Genomic DNA, 18,442 nt, shown 5'->3' with positions numbered 1-18,442 from the left:
TTCCGAACTTAACTTGACTCTACAGTACCATCTTTCGTTTGCTCGCCTTTACATCACTGAAATCTCCGTCATTGTCACATCATGTCAAATGAAAGGAGTTGTGATTTGTAATATTGTCCCCTCTGCCGTTTGCGCCTTTGAAATTGCATAAAATACTAAATACCTGCCGTACCGAGTAATGGTCGGGGATGACGGGTAACGGCACGGTCCAGGTCTTACCTGAGGTGGGAGGACCAATCAACGGAGTTTTCCATTGTTTCTCCTGAGCGCATTACGCTGTGGGTTGCGAGGCTCAGATGGCTGGGGTAGGTAGTGTCGTAGTACCGTACCTTAGCTTGTAGTGTACCTAGGTATGTCTGTTATGTGTGTTATGTTATATGGAGTGTAGTGGGAGGCCGCTGGACGGCGGAGCTTTTCATCAGCCTACCCGTCCCGTCCGCGCGTCATGGAGCTCGGATATTTCGTATACCTAGGACGAGGAAGTGGACTCTGAGCCTCAAGCAACTTTTATTAGCAATTATGAAATGGTTTCGAAGAGGAATGTTGTAAATTTGATACTGTAATTGGATTAAGTTATTACTTTGTTGCTTGCTTATTCACCATGATATAAGACATTAGATATAGGCACTAATGGTATAGGTAGAATACAGTAAGAAAGGAAATAGGTATCGCTCTCGTGACACATAGGGCGCAGTCTCTCGCCTTTTAATTGTCCAATACATAATCCTAGTCATCGGTTGTACCCATAAATTATACATGTATCTAGCCTGATACGTATGAGCTAAGGTAGGACGATTGAGAGAGAGTTTGGGAGCACTGAGCTAGGGGGTTGAATGTTGGTACATATCTAGGTACGTTCAATGTTCATGGGTATATCTGAGGATAGATGAGATAGGTACATACATACATACATACATATGTAGGTATAGGTGCCTCTATGCAGGCAAATTACATGCGGTAGGTATGGGGGTTTTAGGGGAAGTGCTACCTAGAGGTGTTGGCGGTATAAGGCGTTAGGAATGCTGTAACAGAAGTAACCAGTATCAGTAGTGTACCTATAATAGGTAGTAGTGGGCAAGTGCTGGTGGGTTGGTGTGTGAGGTTAGGTGCCTAGGTACCTGGACAGGTACAAACGGTGCATGCATTATCCTGTTTCTTAGTTCCCTGCACAGCCTCGAATACTAAATGCCACCGCCATTGGACCGGGTCAACTCAGCACCTGAGCGCGCTATGTCGTATTGTGTTTAATGTACCTCATAATGGACCACCACCGCCACTACCACTACTACTACCACTACCACTCTGTGCTCTGCCACTACCTAACGAGACATCTTTATTGTTGCTTGGTATTCGCTGCCACTTATCAAACCTGCCACCACTAAAACTTTCCCCCCCCCCATACTGTTTTATCGTCATCCTACTTTTACTGTTCCTGGAGAAAAAGAAGTAAACAATTATATACGAATAAGAAGGGGAAGAAAAGACAGACAAAAAAGAAAAAGAAGTATTATTTCCATCTATTAAGTTAAGTCTTATTGCATCTCTCTAATATTTAGACTTAATCCACTGCGGCCGTGGACGGTCGGACCCCTCCTTTGGACAGGACGCCCAGGCGGGAGAGAGAGAGAGCAAGAGACACACAGAGAGAGAGAAGAGGTCATGAAAGCGTGAGAGGCGTCAAAACCTCAATTTATTCTACACCGGTTCAGCAGCCACCCAGCATGACCGCCAATAGTCGATCTGAGCCGGGGCCGTCAGCGTGAGTTTTTATTTATATTTAATCTTAAAAAACAATTAAATTCCCACTTCTTTAAGTCGGTTCCAGAAAGTAAAAAGAAGAAGATGACGATAGAAAGAAGATTATGAGACCGAAAACTGATTTACCACTGACTTTATTCTCTCTACAGCCAACCAAACCTGCGAGTCACGAGTGCGTCCTCAAATCCCGATCCACCCTCATCGCTATCCATGATGAACTATCTGTATTGACATACTTATCATAGTCATCGCTGCCGACGGCCTGTATAAACGAGATGTCTTTCGTATGTTTGTCACACTGTCTAATCCCGACTCCTCCCCGTCTCGTCCCGTCGAGTTGATGGGCCCTCATGTGCATCATCGTCAACCCACCCACCTACCACCTACTAACAATGATCATCCAACGCAGGACTTCCCGACCCCTTCGCTGTAGCTACGATTAACGGTGAACAAACCAAAACTACGACTGTTTCGAAACGAACCCTTAATCCATATTGGAACGAAAGTTTCGACTTGTACGTGCCGGCCTACCATGTTTCCCCTCCATTATAATGTATCGTCGGTCTGTATGCTCATTTAATCCATCTAGTCGAGCCACCGAGGATAGTATTCTAGCGGTACAGGTATTCGACCAAAAGAAGTTCAAGAAGAAGGATCAGGGCTTTTTAGGCGTTATCAATATTCGCATCGGGGACGTTATTGAACTAGCAGACGGAGCTGATGGTATGGCTGATCCATTCTTCCCCTCCCCCTCTATAAGTGAATCATCTTTTCATCTCTTGTATTTACTAACATTCTATCCCTTCTTTCTAGATTCGATGCTTACGAGGGACCTAAAGAAGTCCACTGATAACCTTGTCGTACACGGAAAACTAATCGTCAATCTTTCTACAAACCTCTCTTCCCCCGCTCGTCCTCCGCAACAACCCCCGTCAGCAAGCTCTAGCCGACCCTCCTTGGCACCCCAGGCATCGACAGCTAGTACCGACCGTGCTTCAGAAAGGCCAACCTCGACTTCTTCGGCCTCGGCCAACGGTCTAACACCAGGAGCACAGATGTCTTTGCCTATTAGACCAAATGGGGTCAACCCAGCCGCTGTTAATGGAAATGGAACCGTCGCGCAACCCCGACAAGCGGCCCAGATGAGTCCTTTCGAAGATGCCCAAGGCCGACTACCCGCTGGATGGGAACGGCGCGAAGATAACTTGGGCAGAACTTATTATGTAGACCATAATACGCGGACTACAAGTTGGAACCGTCCGACCCATACCGGCCTTTCTGCAGAGAATCGTGGTGAGAGAGAAGCAGCCACTCAAGTCGAACGTCAAAGGCATCAAAACAGAACCCTTCCAGAAGATCGAACTGGCACAAACTCCCCAACGCTTCAGCAGCAACAGCAACAATCTGGCGGTTCTCCACACAGTCCCGGCCAGGGCACTTTGATGCATACTGGTGCTACTAGTCCAGGATCCGGTGAACTTCCGCCCCTGTGGGAACAGCGCTGGACGCCCGAAGGCCGACCCTACTTCGTAGATCACAATACCCGGACCACGACCTGGGTTGATCCTCGACGCCAGCAATACATTAGAATGTACGGTGGCCAGAATAATGCTAACGGGACGATACAACAGCAGCCAGTTTCTCAACTGGGTCCTCTACCTAGTGGCTGGGAAATGCGCTTAACTAACACAGCCCGCGTATACTTTGTGGACCACAATACAAAGACAACGACCTGGGACGACCCACGATTACCGTCCTCCCTGGACCAGAACGTTCCACAGTACAAGCGAGATTTCAGGAGAAAACTCATCTACTTCCGGTCTCAACCAGCTATGCGCATACTTTCAGGACAATGCCACATGAAAGTACGACGGTCTCACATCTTTGAAGATTCGTTCGCTGAAATATCGCGACAATCGGCGACGGATTTGAAGAAACGCCTCATGATAAAATTCGACGGCGAAGATGGTTTAGATTATGGTGGTCTCTCCCGAGAGTTCTTTTTCTTATTATCACACGAGATGTTTAACCCCTTTTATTGTCTTTTCGAGTATTCCGCCCACGATAATTATACCCTTCAAATCAACCCACACTCCGGCATCAACCCTGAACATTTGAATTACTTCAAATTCATCGGTCGTGTAGTCGGTCTAGCTATCTTCCACCGAAGATTTTTGGATGCCTTTTTCATCGGAGCTCTCTACAAGATGATTCTTGGCAAGTCTGTTGTACTGGCCGACATGGAGGGTGTTGACGCAGATTTCCACCGAAGTTTGCAGTGGATGCTCGACAACGATATTTCTGGAGGTATTCTTGAACAAACATTTTCTACCGAGGATGAGCGCTTCGGCGTTATTACCGTCGAGGACCTTATTCCCAATGGACGTAATATCGATGTCACCAACGAGAATAAGAAGGAGTACGTGGACCTTATGGTCAAATGGCGTATTGAGAAGCGTATCGCAGAGCAATTCCAAGCCTTCAAGGATGGATTCCACGAGCTTATCCCCCAGGATCTGATTAACGTTTTCGACGAACGTGAGTTGGAGCTCCTCATCGGTGGTATCGCTGATATCGACGTGGACGACTGGAAGAAGCACACCGACTACCGTGGCTACACAGAGAGCGATGAGGTTATCCAGTTCTTCTGGCAAACGGTGCGAAGCTGGGACGGAGAGCAAAAGAGCAGATTGCTACAGTTCACTACGGGTACCTCGCGAATTCCCGTTAACGGGTTCAAGGACCTTCAAGGTAGCGATGGTCCCAGAAGATTCACCATCGAAAAAGCGGGCGAGGTTGGTAATTTGCCGAAGGCTCATACTTGGTATGTACTCGACTAAAAAATGTTTCATTTTCTATCAAAGATGAGGTGCTAACGACTGTATAGTTTTAACCGTCTGGATCTGCCGCCATACAAATCGCTGGAGCAATTGCAGAATAAGTTAACGACGGCAGTTGAAGAAACAATGGGCTTCGGTCAGGAATAGAAGGCTAATTAGTTGTTTCTTCTATCTCGGCGCTGTTACTGTGTATATAGAACGATGAACGATGTCCTTTTTTTCCCTGTTGTGACAGCTCGATATATGGATGGGATTTTGCATTCTCCTTTTTATTTCCGTGCTTGGTTCCATCTACCCCCTTTTCTATTTCCGTGCCCGTTAAACTCGACCCAGGGCTATTATATGAAAGGGGATGTTACTAGGTGCCTTAATAGCGCATATCATGTTGTTGTTCTGTTTCGTTCGGGGTACCTGTGTATTTTATAGGTATTACTACTGGAAGATAACCAAACTTCAGTGAGGAGACACAAAGGAAACTCGGTCAAAGAGGGGAACGGGTTTTGTCATTCGCTTCTTTATTATATCAATCGCGCGTATGGAGGTAGTCAGGTAATACGCGTAACACGAACACAAATAATAACCGACCCAATGTATCGGAGTTTTGATTCTTGGTAATGAGTGATGTATCAAAGTATTGTAGGTTAATTTGAAGTTTTTCATACTCGTAATTGTACGCTGAATTAAACATGAGTGAAGCTCTGAGCCTGGGAATAGGGGCTAATCATCTCATCCAAACATTGTATAACACTACCCGCTTCAACAAATAGGTTAACCCAAGGTAAGCGACATAAATGCTATTCTCCTTATCTGGTTCCTTCTTTCTCATTTGGCTGTACCGCCCCTGAATAACGTGATTATGCACCTACGCACCTTTTACATTTCGCACGTAACGCAGTGAACAAACATGTATGGTCGAGAATACGGGTGTATTACACCTAATTCGACCAATAGTAAGGGTGGATCGAGCCGATCGGTTTGCATATATGTAGGTATCTTAGGCACCTAGGTTTTGTAGAAGGAGCTTGCAGAATACGACGTATCGCATTCGAATGTCATATTTTTCCTGATTTAATGATAGGCGGTGTCCTGTAGCTATCCAATTAGCTGCCTTTATGCACTTGGAATCCTACAATATGTAAAATATGTGCATATTTGGATATATGTATGCATTTTAATCTGTCATGTAGAAATATTAGTCGGTACTGCTCGGGCGTTCCCATCTCACCAATAAGATTGTGGTAGGGGACATCGGCATGTTCACGTCTTGGATCTTTAAACCAAGTTACGATGTAGTTATCAACTAGGAGCGCGATAGAATGACTAGAGACTACGGATTTCAAATTCATAAAAAACAACGCTATATATAATTTGACCGCAAAGGCTTTCCATTTTCAATGGTCTCTCTTTATACAATTGTATGACATTATAGATACAGAACGGCTGTCTGTCTACCAGCCTGTGCGTGCTGCGAGCTTCCTTAATCATCATCGCCATTGTAGCTTGCGCACTTAGGAGGGTATGTGTATCAAAAAACAAAATCATCAATGCCTCCTTACGCTGATGAGTTTTTCCCTCTAGCCTCTACCAACAATTTCAAATTGACCTGTCAACCTGACGCCGCCGTGCTTCCCTGTTGACGCTGACCGAAACAACCTCGTAACCTGATGGATGTGTTTCCCGCAAGTTTCTAAAATGACTAACTTCCGCGGTACACTTCGAGAAAAAAAAAAGAATTGAATAAAAGGCGAATGGAGCAATAAAGGTAGTATGGTAAGGGTTGTTGTTTAAAAGAAATCGGTATAATCCAAACTGAAAAGTTCATTCCGCATCCCCTCGTGGCCATCTGGCGCGTAGGTCTACGCGAAAGTAATTCCGCTATTAACTTCGGGGTTTATCTGCGGCCTCGCCTCTGGTTTTCGTTCCCACTGCCCTTAATAGGGCTTACAAAGGCGACATGCTTGCTATCATCTTTGCGTAGGCGCACTGTTGTCCCAGCTCCCGCACCTGTAGAGCCACGATGGTGTCGAATAGAACGCGCGCCACTGTGGTCATCCTCGATGTCGATTTCGTCGACATCCGAAATCGATTGTGCTCCGATACTATCGTTCACGTCTGACTCAACCTCAGAGTCGGCTTCGGAATCGTCGTACTCGCCATCGTCACTAACAAGCGAGGGTGCATTGTTGCTAACGGCTGTATGGGGACTCAAATCCACATCCAACATATCGTCATCTACAATCACCTCGTCGGGTTCGGGACCCGACATGACTCGAGGAGCAGGGGTTGGCACGGGGGTAACATACGGTACAAGAGGAGGGTGGCCTTTGCTGCTGGTGGGTCGGGTTGTAGCGAGGGCAGGCGACATTGTTGCCCTCGCGGGGACTCGCACAAGAGATGGTGCTTGGTATGACGCTGTGACTCTAGTGCCTTTGATACCTTTAACACTGGAATCAACCTCATCCGAAGACTCTTCCTCAGGAGAAAAGTATTGATCGAGGTCAACCTTGGCCTTTGCATCACTCACCAACTCCCCTAAATTGCCCTTAAATCCTTTGTTTTGAAGTAGGCTGGACAGGTGTGGAGACTCAGCAGAAGGTGAGAAACCTGATTGTTGTTTTGTCGTCGTCACTGATGGTGCTCTCTGAGAGCTTTCAGCGACACCAGGAATAGAAGAAATGCCGGGTAATTCACCGCGCCGATACATTTCTAACGATTCTGAGATACGACGCACAACAGAAAAGCAAGCCTCGGAATCCGACATAGCGTTTTCGCGTACGAATGGGTGAACTAGGCCAGACGGAGGGATGCTCTGGCTCACAGGTTTCTCTTCTCCTACAACACCTACTGGGTCGGTAACCTCGATAGGATGACCGCAGTGCACCGCCGCTTCTTCGTGGCTCTTGAAGTCTCTCTTATGCGCTATGCGACAGTGATTAATAAAGCCCTGCGTGCTCGAGAAATTCTCGCGATGGCAGTCAATGCAAACAAGTTTCACAGTTTTCCCATCGGATCGTTTCAAAACACAAGGGCCGTTCTTGTCCTTGGGAGGCGGATAACCACTTGAAAGGGCCTGGAGCTTCTGACCTGCCGATCCCCTTACTGGTCGACCTCTACCTTGTGGTGCACCTGGCTCAGCGAAACTATTTCTTGTCGATCTACCGTCTATCGAAGTTCTGTATCTTGAGGCCTCGGCTTGGACATGAGTCTCAGGCTGAATACCATCGAACTTGGGATCGGGTATGAGCCACTTGGCATAGTGCCGGGCATACGGGCCATCAGTAACGCCAAAGGGTGGTGCCCACTGAGGCAGCTGTTCGCCCAACTTCGGTTGCAAGGCTGCGCCCGACCCATTCATGATGTTCAACATTTGTTCCGGCGTAGGAACGTTCTGTGGATACGGTATTAGATGACATCTGCGTAGTTGTTCCAAAGCCACCTGGCATTTGGCAAGTTCTTGATTTATCAATCGTAGCTCATCGTGTTTGAGTAGAATCTCAAGACTGAACTGTTGTTCGATAGCATCTCTAGCGCGGTCCATATCGGGCTTCTGCGACAAGGGTCGCGGTACATCCCTTTCACAATCTCCTACCGACAAAGCCACCCGCTTACGCGCCTTGGCACGATCATCACCCTCATCATCATCCGTCCTCGTCCGCTTTGGCGCGGGAGAAGGAGCAGCAAGTTGCGACGCTATCGCGACGTTGCTCTGTTTGCGCCGCCTCGGTGTTGTAGGCGACGTGGTAGTTGTAACAGGAGACTCTGACGGCACCCAAGGTTTTTGTGGTTTGCTGAAATCAAGCATAGGCTGTTCAACTTGTAGAGTTTTATCGCTTCCCCTTGGTTCTGAACTCCAAAAGCGGAACATGAGCATACCCGACGAAGCAAAAAATGATAAAGAATCGAATTTTGCGACCAAGGGAACGTGGGGGATAAAGCTGTTGATTTATGTAGGTATCGCGGTAGGGACGCGGACGGGCCAGGTCCTAGGCTGATACGCTCAACAAAGTTGTAACGGGGGGTGGAAGGGAGAACAAATGTCAGAGGTGCAGCGTCAAATAAGATGGGCAAGGCTGACGTAACGACGAATGGGGGCAGGGGGGTAGGGCGCAAAACTCCCTAATTCCTAATTCCTTCCCACTGCTACAAGGTCGAAAAGCGTGCTAATCGGTGGATCGGCTGAGCCGGCGGATGCGACCACCTTTTTAGCCTGGCGACGCCCGCTAAATACCTAGGTAATCGTGAATGGTGAATGGACCAAGTCCTAGGTTAACTAGTGGGAAGTCACTAGTATGTACCAAGAATGGCGGAATGGTGCACGTATCGGATGGGGGTGAGATGCGACTCCTGATGGGTTGGCTGAAGACGCGCAAAGAGGGAAAAAAAAGGAGTAGGCCGACGCTGATGTGGCCACCGTCAAACCCAACGAAACCCAGTCTGAGTCAAGGTCGAGGCAGAGCAGGAATGCGCAACGGGGCAACGCCAAGGGAACCGGGTAATGCGATCCAAATGGTGTAAATTATTAGTATGTAGTTGTATTGAATTGTATTGTACGCTCTGGTTTTCGATTTAAAGATATGTTGCGACCGAGCGACAACAAAATAATGATAATAATGATAATAATAAAATGTCCTTGAGCAAAAAAAACGCCCGAGTAAGAATTGCGACAGGAAAAGGACAATGAATGCGCGGTGAAACAACAGTATCAGATGGAGAATACCGGGGGCCGGTACGTATTAGAATGCGCGTACGATGATCATTCAGGATTTTTTGCGATCGAAAAGACAACAAAAAAGGGCGAAAAGGGAATGGATGGAATGAGACCAAAGACGTTCGCCCGAGGGGGGTGTGAATTGTTATTAAAATCTCCAAAGGAACGCGTGAAAAAAATGAATTACATGAAAAAGGTCGGAAGAAAGGCGACGGTCATTTGTTGCGATTTTCTTCCTTTTCGGTTGTTGCGACAAGCGGATTTGCGCAATAATGAAAAAAAGGCAGAGAGAGAAATAAGAGGTTGTAAAGTGTTCCAAGGTTCTAGAGGGCGCGAGATGCGAAAGGTGCAAATTGGAGAAGGGAACCTTCCTATGCACTTGGCTAGCTATTAACATTGGGAATCAGGACTTGCCTTCCCCAAGAGTACATTAGCACACTAGGTATTAGGTAGACTCCCTGCGAGTGTGGTATGGAAATCGTGGTAGGTCCCTTCCAAGGTTGTCGGGTGGATAGCTACAATGCAGTACATGCCTCAAGTTAGGGAAAGAGGTAGGCTGGGAAAGTACCCATTCTACCTTATGCACTTACGACCTACGGCATTCACTGGGCACTTCTTGCAATTTCACATTGATTTGATTCCCCAATTGTCCGACTAGAGAGAGACCCCCCTGTCTAGAATCCCAAATCCATCAACTCAATCAAGTTACGTGGCAGGGATGGTCTTGAATGTTTCTTTTGCACAAGTATATAATATACTGCATATGTACCTAGATACAAGACTTACATATGTATGTCATGGTCCGTGCTGCATGATAAAGGGGGTTATACATGGATTATGCACACTAATACAAATATGCCCTTTTATGACTCACTTATTGGGGAAGAATAGGATGGAAGGCAACCATCATTTAATGTAAGAGATGGTGGCAACAGATCCCACCTTGTCAGTAAGAAGAGGAATAGGCAGATATGTTTTCCCACATATTTGAAGGAAACATGACCAGCTGAAGGTTGGCAGCACTTGAGGTGTGTATCACATGGCTGCTTTTAACTACACCGGTACATGCTGTACGTTCTTGCATAAATATGCTTAAGAATTGCACAAGTGACTTGGAATATTGTATAATTTCTTAATATAGATATACAAGCATAGGTACCTATAGCTGTACATGTACGTAAGTATTTAAGGCATCCACTTTGTCAATGAGATGGCCAAGGACAAAGCAGCCTTATTTTTCGAAGATCTCATGCCAAGTTGCTTAATTAATTGTCATTTGCTTCTTGAGATATTAGATGCTGACGTTCATGGCTTATTAAAACAGTACACTGGCTGCTTTGTACCTACATAGTTAAGTACTTAGATACTTAAGTTTAGAAGATGTTGTCATGGCTAATAACCAGGTTTTCATGTTACATGACATACACTATTTAACGTCGCGTAGGTGACTTACACACATCGATAATCCCCCAAGACATGACTCTCCTAAACAAGAAGAACTAATTATCTATTCACAAGTAGGGTATAGTACATTTCGTCAATATCTCGCAACGATTTCTTATTGAAACAAGCCATAGATAGACTCCAAGTCCTGATAGATAAGTCATACAACCTGATATGTTATATATTTATAGCTTAGGTACATATGTAGCTTACTACATATCATCATGATATGCCTCTTTGAGTACTATTAGAGATGTAAGTGCTAAATAGGCATACATGAACTTTGCATAACCGAATTCCATTACTACATGCGCCTATTGCCTAGCAGTCTGGTGGTATCTATAGATCCAACAAGGTGCTGTAATGCGAACTCGCTGCGAAAGGCCTCCATCTTAACCAACCATGAACAAATCTAAAGAAATAACTTTCAATTTACTGTTTATACATGCTGGTCACGATACTACATAATATGATGCTCATATGTGTAGTATCTCAATTAATTCTTGGCAGAGACCAGGCCACTGCATTTGCATTTCACGACAAGGGTGTTTTGACCAATTACGGATCAGACATGTCTCAGAAATGTTTGAATTGTTCAAACTCGAATGCATAGGCCAAGAAAGAAAAGAAACGAGACACGGAATCTTACTTAGGTAATGTAATACTTTATCGATAAGATGCGTAATCATCCGGAGATCTCGTCCTTGATGGGTACCTAGGTACTTAGATACTTGGATACGTCCCTTTCGGGTGAATTTAACATCATGACGTGATTACACGCCGTCAAGTCTAGCTTCCATTCTAAATAATTATCCAAACCCTCTAATAGTGGAACCAATGCAGCTGGATATCATATAAAAAGGTACAGGTGCACTTACTTTATTTACCATTAAACCGCCGTGATAAGGAGGTACGGGGATACTTAAGTCACTTCTAAGATTGCGCCGCGGGTGTTTTTCTAGTGGGTTGTGTTATCGATAAAAACAAATGCACCCAATTTATTTGTGGTATGAGCACCACGCGCATACCTAGGTAATCATTATTATGTTACCTACCAAGTGATGAACACAAATATCAACATTCTGCCTCAATAATCTTCAATGAGGACTATCGCTTCCAATCCGGCGGCCAATTCAGTCGCACAATGACCGCAACGAACAGTACCCGAAAGGGTAACCAGAATAATGGCTCGCCCACAAAGCGAAAGCGCGCAGACACCAATCCGATTCTACCTAACAAAAGAACCCGACTCGAGACCGACCTCAACTTATCGTCATCCGAGGACGTTAGGGTTCTACAAGCTGTAGAATCGAAATACGAAGTCAAAGTTCATTCAATAATATCGTCATCCAAGATCCAGAAGAAGGTTACTTCAGTTCTCCAGCACCTTACTTCCTCCGCAGCCGAAAAAACGAGCGTATCTATTCTACGCGCGAAAGCCCCCAACGCGGGCAAGTTGATCTCCATCGCCGAAATTGCGAAGCGCGAGCTGGGAAAGCGAAAAGAAGGTGGAAATATTTGGTATCAATACATTGCGCTAGGAGAGATACTCAAGGAAATACCCAGGAACGAGGGCAACACGATCATCGAAGAAACGAAGTTGGGTGATATTGGCGAGGGCGAAGACGATTTTGAGGTAATGAAGACTCCGTTTGAAAGAGCAGTGGAGGGCCAACCACGCCTAAGGGGAGTACCTGTCATGAGCCTGTTCCTATGTCAGGTTCCCGTTGAGGAATTGAAAAAGCGATATGGGGAACAAACGAACGCCAATCCGACATGAGGGTCACAACTATAACCGCTATGGATTGGTAGTTTACCACAACATCAAGACGCTGTAGACGCCACAGCATGGTAATATGGATACAGTGGAGGACCCATGTGAAGCTCAGCGGACCATACTTTTTCGAGCTATCCTACTATGAGGTATGCATACATCCTCCAAATACCAGTACAGCAAAGCATACAGATAATAGATGACTCATAATGATACCCAATACAAACTCCGACAGAAATACCAGCCATATAGAACAAATGCCGCGATGCTATTTGATGTACATAGTTTCCACCTTCAGAGATTCTTGTAAAATCTCGCGAAACCCACCACCTAAATATCCACAACCCACGACTGAAGCCAAATGGGATTGTCGCTTAAATTGGCCGTTCGAATCCTTCGAAAACATCCTTTAGTGCGTATTCCAACAATATGGGATTTTCAAGACCCGTATGCACGCTTAGTGTTTTCTGCCACCTTCTCCGCCAGAGTATGTTATTCGCAGTACGAAGTTGACCACGACGGCCAACAGGAGGATGATAGCCAGCACGGTGGGTCCGAAACGGTCATCGAAACCGGCTTGTCCCCGAACCCTTATCGACTTCGCCCGCCAATGATAAGTGAATAGCGCATAGATCATAGTGAGCATAGCTACACCAGTGAATAGGAAGGCCGAGATGAAGGCCGGTCGGTCACCGAAGTTTAACATGCCGATGGCCAACGCACCCAATATGACGGTAAAATTTAGCCATGATAGGAACGTACGCTCGTTAGCGAAAAAGACCTTAGGCTCGACTCGAGTAGGGAGGGCAATTCGTTTGCCTGAGCGATTGATTCGAACGCGTTAGCCAAAGAGATATTCGAAGTTTTCCTTGAAGATGGGAAGGTTTGTTCTTTTACCTGGAGCCGTCTGTAGAAGGGGTTGGCTAGACATTTTGGTAGTTTTTGTGACGAACAGACAGTTCCTGAAGTATGATTCGGAGAATTAAGCTCAAGTGGTCAGGTACGATATTTCAACGTCCCTGTGGTTAATTGTTGCTATTTTGACGAATTGACTCTTGTTGTTGTTATGATTGGATTGCGGGAGAAAGTGAGATTAGACCAGCCACTGGACAGATTGCAGTTGATAAAAAACGAAGGAAAAAATGGACTTTTTAAAACCTAGAGAACTACACGAAGACGAGAATGAAAAAATTACAAGAGGAGAAAAAAAAGACGACTAGCTATGACGATGATAGCGAGCAGTCTGATGTTGAGAGCTTGATAGTAAAAGAGGAAAAGAAACCAAAGATGGTTAGTTAGAAGCGCTAGTTACAAAAAGGGCACACACGTGGGTGGTTTCACATCTCTCAGTGGCTGGTTTGAAAGCTACCGAGCTACCTCCTAGCAACCGGCGGGGCAGTCGAGACCTTGGAGAGTGAACCTGAGAAAAGAGATTCTGCACGTGCTCAGTTGCCCCGCGCAAGAAACTTGAAGCAGCGTTGGAAACGAATTGGATGGTCGGCATCTGCACCTTCACTATTTCCGTCGCCTTTTCTTAAGGTTTCAAAGTTTACATAAGCTTGCAGTTCGCAATTCACATACACTTAGAGTAATACCAGGTTCATGTTCTGAGTGGAGCTATCACGGGCGGGACTTTACATATACATATTTTTGTACATATGTACTACGGCCTGCATAACCGCGCACTAGTGACATTTGAACCATTTAAACCAAGGGAAAAGAGGCAAGGATCTTATAGCGGTCCATTCTTCAATCAGCCTCACCTGGAACATGCCCAAGCCCTGGGTCGCCAGCTGTGTCAACCAAATTTATTGTTTACAACGTCACAGAAGAGAAGGCTGAAAGAAAATAAGTCCCACAAGGCTGTAAAAGTCTCCCTAGTATCATACCATTTATTTACCAATTCGCCCCCTTACGCTATCAAAGACCATAAAGATTAAACTACATATACATTTTTACAAAGCCCTCACTACACTATCAATTCGTTGTGACAAACTCTTCCTCGCAATCCAATCCGATATTGTTACCTACCTAGGTACTATCCAAAATGGCCTCTACGCAAAGCAATGCCGTATGTCACCGCCAGTAATAATTCGAATATATGTGATAGAAGCTTACAGAAATGATTATTAGCCGATCAACACTACTAGATTAAGACAAATCGCGACGGACGTATGTTCACCTTGTCCACTCCCAATGCGCTTCATGAGTTCATTCCGCTAAAGTCCGATCAATCATAGGCTTGCCAAAGCGCCATCGGTAGCGCAGAGTTTTACGAGCATTCGAAAGTCGAAGGTTGGAATTCAACCATAATCGTACGTCTCCCTCGATTTATACTGTACCCCTTCTCTTTATTAGGCTCAACTAACATGGTATGCTTGCGCTAGAACTCGATCCTCCGGGCCGTCATATCCGAATCGACCCCTTCCGGCTCCCAGACCCCGGCTCATAAGTATGTGGTCAACAGCACCATCGTCCAACACCTCGTCCCGACCTCGGCCCTCAACAAGCCGAAAGGCGGAACCGAAGCGAAAGCCGACAGCCCCCGAATTAGCACCAGCGACGGTGGCAACCCGACTGCCACAGACGGAAAACCACACGTCGGACGGAGAGGTATGCACTCGGCGACACAGGCATTCTGGAACGAAAAGTCAGATGGTATGTGGAGTTTCAAATATGACGGCGGTGAAGGAAAGGGTATGGACGTTGTCATCTCCGTCATCTGGATCGGAATATAAGAGCCTAACTACGCCTGGCTATCTCTACGGGGTTTATGTAAGACCATGTTGTATGTTCTACGGAGAAGAAAAAGGAAATATGATGCCTTCTCGCAATCTCGGATACTCGAATGCTGGATGGGTAGGGTTAATGGCTTAATGCGATGGCGGCTACAAGGACGATTTATTCGATCTACGACCAGCTATACATAACATATACGACCTTTGTTGGCACTGATGATATAACATACAATACATACGAGTTTAACCCTTTTTCCCCGTCGAGTCGCTGGTTTCAAAATGAGGCATTTTCTAGGTGGAAGTTGAAGTATACTAGATGAACCATTGAAACATTCAGTACGCTAATTTCCACGCGCAGACGTGATACTATCGCGCCGAAGATAGATATTAATATCAATTTACCATTGATATTTCATACATTTAGACTCAGTTCTGTAACTAGAGGTTTCGTGGGTACCTTCCAGAGAATGCCTACGCCCCAGACGCACATGTATCCCCGGAAATACTAGCGGAATCGGTTCAATAGCATACCCAACAAACACACGGGAAGGTATCAACCCAATATTAATCTAATATATCACTTGCTATACAAGGGGTGATTGAGTGGACGTCGCATGGGTTACCAGCTCCGTGTTACGGAGCCCCATAAAGGACATATAGTCGTGCCAGTTGATATAATCAATATCACCTCTTTCACCATTACTAGGATCAGGGGCTCATCTTGAAGGATATATTAACTTAGACTACCTAGGTACATATAGGCCGTCCTAAGCGACACGGAAACTTGCATGTGTCCATTGCTGTATTACGATAACTAGTTTAATCTAGTTAGACCTACGATAGTATGACTAGGCGCAATTCGAAATATTATATCATATATAAACTTTGTCTATAAGGCCGTTTGGTTGTCATTTTATCTAGCTAGGTAGATAAAGAACATAACATCTTATATCCCTGATATGATTTATCTAGTTTGTAGTATCACTTTGAATTTCGTTTGAAAAAAGATTCAGTTTAATTAACTTGTAATAGGAGTTGTATTTTTAGGTGCCACATCGGGCCATTTCACTTAACTTTCCCATTTTAAGCTTAGATAGACTCTATATTCTCATAGTCTAATCTAAAGGCTATACCTACATGATATATGCGTTAGGTTTTCATCATGTATACCTTGTGAAGTGGGAATTTGATACCACAAACGACATACCCAGCTCGTATCAGGGACCAGATCAAACACGAAATTGATCGAGATTCGTTCCATTTGACAACAGGCTTCAGACTCTCCAATACGTCGAGTTTTTAGGCTACCTTTAACTTATTGGAATACCTCATCTTTGACTTCATTCGTCTGGTGAAGTCTTCTAGGCTAAGTAAAGCGTACCCCGCTACACTCCCGCTATACTCTTAATATCGTCGTCCGCGGTGTCAATTTAAGTGGACAGGGTGGAATGGCTAGACTAATACCAAACCAGCCTTACATGATGTAGCATCGCATAGGCGAACAACGACCATCAACTCGGCTAATCTTTTTTGTACAGAAAGCCAAGTCTTCTTGCGTCAGCGAGCGAGGAAATAGATCGTCAAGATTATTAGTGGATCGGAGCTCAGCGATAAAAAGGTGATACCTTGTAACACACGATCGGAGCAATTAATCCACGACATATTCTCTTCACTCCCGGCCGAACCCGGGATTGGAAATCGTGTTACCATTTATTGCTGACAGTATTTCTTGTCCTCGTGATAATTAATTTTTATGTATGTTAGGCCTCTAATAATATAAATATTCATACAACATGAAGATGAATGGCGAGGAATACTTAGTTACAGTATCCCTCGTGACGACGACATCGGGTTTCTGCTAGGAGTAACCCGGCAGTGACCTCACAGTACTTGCCATAGTGGGTAAGATTCGCTAGACTACGGCAAGTAATGGCTCCATTATCGGCAAAGAGACGTCAGGGCTCCATAGCAGTGGATACGATCGCGACGATCTAGGGGACCGGAATAGGGAGCCTGGGCGCCAAGGCATCTATGATACAAGTCCAGAACATCTTAGAAAGGATGGGTTAATACCAGAAATCAAGTTGCTCACGAGCGAGATCTGATTAATAGCCCTTGCATAATAGCGACGATGAGATCCCATTGGATGGTAATAATCAGATTTTCCCTTGTGTAAGATCCCGTAATCATCAATCCCATTTCTGTTTCGACTTGTCGCCCGTTGCAATTCTGCAAAATGCCGATTCCCGAAGCCTCTTGTCGCATGAAAAAAAGATTGCCTGACACTGCATATCGCTGCTGTATCGAGTACCGATGGATTGGGCAGGTCGCCGGGTTGAGCGCTTGCTTCTTCCCCACGACAGCCATAGAGTCAGCGTTGCATAGTGGTATCAAATAACCGTGAAGTGGGTTATTTTTCTACCGCCCTGGAAATAGGTATGGTACCGTAGTGTATTGCAGTAGTGTTTGAGAGGGAAGGACAATCTTGGCAGCCAGCTGTAAGATAGACCCTTGTCACGGGCATATTCAGTGGCTTTTGCGGGGTTTGACTTGCTTCTTTACAGTAGCTTGAACCCCAGACTTTGAGAAGGGATAACTGATCAGTCGGTGAATCCTTCATGTATTACTACACGGGCTAGTGCAGTGATACCTGTTGGGAAATAGGGGATATGGATGATATAGTTACCAGGAAGGTCCAGGTATCAAATATCTACTACTATTAGCCATCCGTTATCGCTGAGAGACTAAACCGGGACCTTCGGCGTCGCCATTGAAAATAATCCGGGACAGAAAGGGAAGAAATAGAATACTCTAGCAAGCACTAAACTATCCATAGTATCCGGCTCGAATTCAGCCAATCTTCTAGAATTTTTCATCTAAGTAGTTAGTAATCGTCGAATTAGGGACAGATGCATTACTCTAGCATAGCCCGGTTTACCATAGGACTCCCCCGTGTCCAGCCCTGGCTTTTCTCCGGTCGGGGGCGACGAGCGCTGCGGGTCACACACACCACTCCACCTCTCCCCATTTGTCACGATGTATCTCCAGACCTATTCCTCGGCGCCTCGCCAAGTTACTAGAAGTGGATCAAATCTCCACTGAATAGTGATCTTCGCATCGTAGCGTAGTGTGTGGCTAGTCTCCCGTAGTCCGTTGCTGACCCCTGACCGCTTTCCTTCAT

General features: G+C 45.5%; 5 protein-coding genes across 5 annotated transcripts; 3 read left to right on the top strand and 2 right to left on the bottom strand.

Annotated features, from left to right (window-relative positions):
- The first annotated feature begins 1,235 nt into the window (after positions 1 to 1,235).
- On the top strand, positions 1,236 to 5,288 carry F4822DRAFT_399512 (HECT-domain-containing protein). The gene is made up of 7 exons (XM_051457776.1): positions 1,236 to 1,759; positions 1,908 to 1,930; positions 2,004 to 2,042; positions 2,168 to 2,273; positions 2,348 to 2,481; positions 2,572 to 4,582; positions 4,646 to 5,288. The coding sequence occupies exons 1-7, from the start codon at positions 1,722 to 1,724 to the stop codon at positions 4,743 to 4,745; spliced, it is 2,451 nt and encodes an 816-aa protein (XP_051315508.1). The 5' UTR covers positions 1,236 to 1,721; the 3' UTR covers positions 4,746 to 5,288.
- A 1,026-nt stretch (positions 5,289 to 6,314) lies between these two features.
- Positions 6,315 to 8,654, bottom strand: F4822DRAFT_211442 (uncharacterized protein). The gene has a single exon (XM_051453862.1). The coding sequence runs from the start codon at positions 8,467 to 8,469 to the stop codon at positions 6,490 to 6,492; it is 1,980 nt and encodes a 659-aa protein (XP_051315507.1). The 5' UTR covers positions 8,470 to 8,654; the 3' UTR covers positions 6,315 to 6,489.
- Positions 8,655 to 11,562: 2,908 nt separating this feature from the next.
- Positions 11,563 to 12,664, top strand: F4822DRAFT_211409 (uncharacterized protein). Its single transcript, XM_051453861.1, has one exon. The coding sequence runs from the start codon at positions 11,894 to 11,896 to the stop codon at positions 12,527 to 12,529; it is 636 nt and encodes a 211-aa protein (XP_051315506.1). The 5' UTR covers positions 11,563 to 11,893; the 3' UTR covers positions 12,530 to 12,664.
- Positions 12,665 to 12,958: 294 nt separating this feature from the next.
- Positions 12,959 to 13,817, bottom strand: F4822DRAFT_211392 (uncharacterized protein). The gene is made up of 2 exons (XM_051453860.1): positions 13,421 to 13,817; positions 12,959 to 13,342 (listed from the first exon to the last, which is right to left on the bottom strand). The coding sequence occupies exons 1-2, from the start codon at positions 13,452 to 13,454 to the stop codon at positions 12,981 to 12,983; spliced, it is 396 nt and encodes a 131-aa protein (XP_051315505.1). The 5' UTR covers positions 13,455 to 13,817; the 3' UTR covers positions 12,959 to 12,980.
- A 753-nt stretch (positions 13,818 to 14,570) lies between these two features.
- On the top strand, positions 14,571 to 15,261 carry F4822DRAFT_428071 (Tctex-1; the record flags this gene model as incomplete). Its single annotated transcript, XM_051460848.1, has 4 exons — positions 14,571 to 14,594; positions 14,657 to 14,695; positions 14,764 to 14,838; positions 14,911 to 15,261. 4 exons carry the CDS (start codon positions 14,571 to 14,573, stop codon positions 15,259 to 15,261), a joined length of 489 nt encoding a protein of 162 aa, XP_051315504.1.
- Between the last annotated feature and the right edge of the window lie 3,181 nt (positions 15,262 to 18,442).

The sequence above is a fragment of the Hypoxylon trugodes genome, assembly GCF_022578975.1.
Source record: "Hypoxylon trugodes strain CBS 135444 unplaced genomic scaffold F4822scaffold_4, whole genome shotgun sequence".
NCBI classification, from domain to species: Eukaryota; Fungi; Ascomycota; class Sordariomycetes; order Xylariales; family Hypoxylaceae; genus Hypoxylon; species Hypoxylon trugodes.
Note: the sequence above shows the minus strand (reverse complement) of the source record. Positions and strands in the feature narration are given on the sequence as shown.